Source organism: Buceros rhinoceros, unplaced genomic scaffold (genome assembly GCF_000710305.1).
Source record: "Buceros rhinoceros silvestris isolate BGI_N320 unplaced genomic scaffold, ASM71030v1 scaffold46197, whole genome shotgun sequence".
Classification (NCBI taxonomy): domain Eukaryota; kingdom Metazoa; phylum Chordata; class Aves; order Bucerotiformes; family Bucerotidae; genus Buceros; species Buceros rhinoceros.
The window spans coordinates 3434-7785 of record NW_010421254.1 but is presented as its reverse complement, the minus strand read 5'-3'; the positions used below and the strand labels follow the sequence as shown (position 1 = coordinate 7785).

General features: G+C 58.2%; 1 protein-coding gene across 1 annotated transcript in view; it reads right to left on the bottom strand.

The window, feature by feature from the left end:
• Positions 1–2823: 2823 nt before the first annotated feature.
• GCAT (glycine C-acetyltransferase) overlaps positions 2824–4352 on the bottom strand; it is a gene marked incomplete at its 5' end in the record, with an annotated part of 4862 nt that continues 3333 nt past the window's right edge. The window contains 3 exons of the mRNA XM_010139572.1: positions 2824–3178; positions 3576–3697; positions 4123–4294. Coding sequence (XP_010137874.1) covers positions 3027–3178; positions 3576–3697; positions 4123–4294 — 446 coding nt within the window. The remainder of the gene's footprint in view (positions 3179–3575; positions 3698–4122; positions 4295–4352) is intronic.

Here is a 4352-nt window from a genome sequence, read left to right as displayed (position 1 = left end):
ACCTGTCTTTTGGCCTCGCTGGGTGCGCCACACCGCCTGCGAGACCGGACCCCCCGGCTGCTCCTGGCCCCCCGGCATGAGCTGCCTCCCCGCACAGATCACCCACATCAAGCTGCTGGCCTGGCACTGCTGGGCCCCCGGGCCACCCGGCCCCCCGCACTGCGCCTGGCGGCAGGTCCCCTACCCTGTGGTGTCCGCCTGTAAGTGCTCCTGCCGCTGAGGGGGCTGCGGGGGGCTGTGGAGGGAACCACTCCCAGGAACCACGGCCTGTCCTTGCAGCTGAACAGCCTGAGAAGGCGAGCGGCCACTCGGACTCACCCTCGAGGCTGGGGAGATGAGGGGATAACCCCCAAATAGAGAAATAAACCTCCAGAAAGGAAGAAGTGAGGGTCGGCTGCAGTCATTGCTATTTCTCGCCGAAGCCCCCAGGTGGGAGGATGCAGCTGCTTCGCCCCTTGCCCGACAGCTCAGAGAGGTGTCAGTGCTGGTGGAGGCCCTTGTGCAGCACATTTACCTCCAGCAAAGGATGTGGGATGGCAAAATTGTGGCACCCAACAGCAGGTTCGGACCGTGTTTACATCAGCCCCAGCAGGTTTGGTCCAAGCCAGGGCATCCTTGGCTGCAGCCCTGCCCAGGCAGGCAGGGAGTGAGAGCAGAGGGACTCCAGCAGGGAAGGGGTAGAGGGAGGCGGGTTGCAGCTCAGGGTGGAAACAGCAGCATGGGGCAGGTTTGGGACTGCAGTGAGGCAGCCTGCAAGTGTGGAAGTTGGGGCTGGGCTGGGCTGGGACTGAGGGCTGGAAGCATCTGTGGGGACGTAAAGAAATGGGATGGGACAGGACAATGCCCTATTGGAGGTACAACGGGTAAGATACAGGGATTCAACACCTATCCCGCAAGGTGTAGAGGGTGACAGCTCAAGACCCAGGGGGAGACCTGGCAGAGTGGGTCAGTGAGGTCAGGGTGAGAACCACATCCTCAAAAAGTGGTGTTTGCCTCTACATTCCACCCAGTGAAAAGTCCTCTGTTTTCTGGGCTGAAAGCTGCAAAGAGCTGCAGATCAGACGCAGGTCGAGAAGCCTTGAAAAAATAACGAGCTGGAGGCTGTGCCTGGGAATGCAACATTAACATGGCACCCGCAGTCGACGGGCGCTGCATTATTCATTTCCAGTGCGTCATCACCTGACCCTCCTGCCTTCCCCAGGCTCCTGTGCTCCCCACGCTGCTGTGCAGAACACTCTGCTGCAGATCTTGATCCTTGGAGCAGGCAGAGAGGCAGCTGGAGCACAGGAGGTCAGCTGCCAAGGGGCCTGGGAGAGATGGAGGGGAGAAGGAGACCAGGGCAACCAGTGAGATGGAAGAGGAGAAGCGGGGAGCCCACGTGCGCACGCAAGACCAAGTGTGTGCATTGAAATTGAGGGAGGCTGCTGCTGCTCTTGCTTGCAGCTGAGCAGTGAGACATCCGTATGGCTGTTCTCCCCTTGAGAGGGACTCGAAAGCTGGAGCAGAGGCATCAGCAGGGCTGCCTGCAAAAGCCCTGCAGGCAGTGGAAAAGGGGAGGCCTGGGCTGGGGACCAGCAGAAGCAGGGGATGGGGGGAACATGGTGCAGGTGTGGCCATGGAGGTGTGCAAGCAGGGGGAGCAAGGGGGTACATTTGCCTCAAAACAGTAGTGACTTGCCTTTAGGGACTCAAACCCCCTGTATCAGGGCCCATCTGGCTGAAGCTTCATCTCTTCCAGGTTGCAAGAGGGGCCCGAGTGCAACCCCCTGCTGCTTCTCCATTACATTCCCCATTCCCAAAGTTCTGACCATTGAAAAGGGGGAATGGTTTGCAGCACCATGAGGGCCTGGCGCTACACAGTGGCAACCCCGTATCGTGCTTTATCAGCTGTCTGAGCTCAGGGGCCTTTGGCGACAGAAAATTAAATAAAATCGGCACTCAGTTACACTACCAGCTGCTCTAACAACATCCAAGCACAGCATGCCCTCTTTTCGGCTGGAGTCCGTCCCCAGCTGCAGGCGGCTGGTGCTCGGTTTGGCATGTGGGCAGATGGCAGGACACACTTGATTTCTCATCTGGAGCAAAACTGATGCTAACAGAGGTATCTTGAGAGGCGCCCAGGACCCACTTGTTCCTGCCCGAGTGCTAAATCTCTACCAGTGAGGCCTGGTGGAACGAATCCAGAGATCCCAGCCTGCCGTGTGTTCTCTGCTGTGCGAAAACTGCAGCTGGTGGAGGAAAATGACAGGTTTCAGTCACCTGCTCTGCCCCTGGCCTCAGTCCCAGGCAGACGCAGGCCCTCTCACTAAGCTGCCGGCCTCTGCCACCTTGGCTTACCCGCTGCCCAACAGCCTCTCTGGGGCGAGATGCAGCTCCTAAGGCAGGTTTGGAAGTGCCACAGCGATGGCAAAGCCTTAGAGGTGGCCCTGGAGACCACGCGAGGCCTCACACCCAACTCCCGAGAGTGGGAAGGGGAGAAAGGAGGACTGGAGCTTTGGTCAGCCCATGCTCTTTCCTAAACCAGCTGCTGGTGGCACAGGTTGCCAAGGGCTTGGGAACTGCCCCCACCTCAGTGGGGTCCTGCAGCGGGCAGATCTGCCTGGGTGACACTGCTGGACCCGCAGGAGAGCGCAGAGGAGGCAGGCGATCTCGGGCGTATCAGCAATGCTCTGTTTCCATCAGCACGAGAGAGCAGGAGCCGCAGCGCTTCACCACCTGCACTGAAGCTTCAGGGAAGACACAGCAGAGTGTTTGGTCACAGCAAGAGAGGATGTGGATGGGCTGCAGCTCCCCAGTGACAGAACAAGAGCCGGACAAATATTCATTGCGCTGCAGGACATCTTTAATGATGTAAGAGTGCGTTGCCAGTGCCGCTGCCTGCACGCTGCAACAGCTGCAGCCTCCCGCAGGCAGCGATGCCTTGAGGACCGGTCCTGCTTTCAGCAGTGTGCGGCTCAAGCCTCTTCCCTCAGCACAGGCACTTGGTCGTGGGCAGGGAGGGCGCTGGAGGAAGTGTTTGCTGGCCCCTCAGGGCAGCGCTCCATGTTTCCGTCCCACCTCAGTAAAGGCTTCCACGCAGCAGTCAATATCCTCATCGCTGTGCACGGCCGAGATCTGGACCCGGATGCGGGCCTTTCCCTTGGGGACCACGGGGTAGCTGAAGCCAATGACATAAATGCCTGGGGAGGAAATGTATGGAAAGTCAGAGGTGGCTGGGAGGCCGGGAGCTTGAGGTGGTACTGGGTGATAGAAAGCATTTTGGATTCACCCTTTCCTCCCACTTCCAGGCTTCAGGGTTCTCAAGTGGTATCTGCTCCCAGGTATGGAAATGAGGGTGAGGGCCAGTGATGGGGATCACAGGACATGAGGGCTAATGTAAACCATCCCCCCAAAAAAGAAAGGAAGTGAAGCCACAAACTTCTTGGGGGACCACAAGGGCATTTGCAGCTGGAGGGTATAGAATCAACATATTTCATGCAGGAACATCCCCTGGAGGAGGGATGGTGGTGGCACCACCATCGGCTGTCCCTTCCTTCAAGGCATGTGCCTGCATCCAGAGCTCTCTCCCCAGTTCACCTCTGTTCAGCATGTCCTCAGCCATCACTGCAGCCAGCCGAGCATCCCCAAGCATGACAGGACAGATAGGGTGGTCTTTCCCTGAGATGGTGAAGCCAGCTGCTGTCATCTTGCTTCTAAACCTGGTGAAGAAAATGAGAGGATGAGTAAAAACTCGTCACCCCTGTCCTTGTGGACTGCCGCCTTGCTTTCCCCCAAGGCATGCTGGCCACCCCAGGCTGGGTGTGGTCCTGCTCCACCTGCACCTCCTGTACAGGGAAGGGATTTCTCTTTTTGGAGTCACCTTCTGTCATTTCCATGGGACTGCAGCTGCTTGAGAGGCATGTGTGTCCCAGCACGCAGAGCATCCAGATGTGACACGTCTGCCTGCACATCTGCCTGACACATACAGTCATATCCTGTGTTTTCCCCTGAGCACCCCCTCGCCATGACTTGCAAACTACCTTCACAGCTATCACTGGGGAAGATGTGTGTCAATAAACACACGTGGACAACTCATTTCTAATGAGACTCTTCCCCTGCTCCTACCCCAGTATGGCCCCCTCACCGTTGGGTCTTGGCTGCCATGGACTGGGCAATGGCATTGCTCTCCATGAGGAGGTCCAGGGCCTTGGATGCACAGCCCACCACGGCGGGGGGCAGGCTGTTGGAGAAGAGGTAGGGGCGGGAGCGCTGGCGGAGCAAATCGATGAGGGGTTTAGGGCCAGTTGTGTACCCACCTGCAGATGGAAGACAAAGAAATGGACAAGGCAGCCCAGGGCGAATTGATCGCGGAGA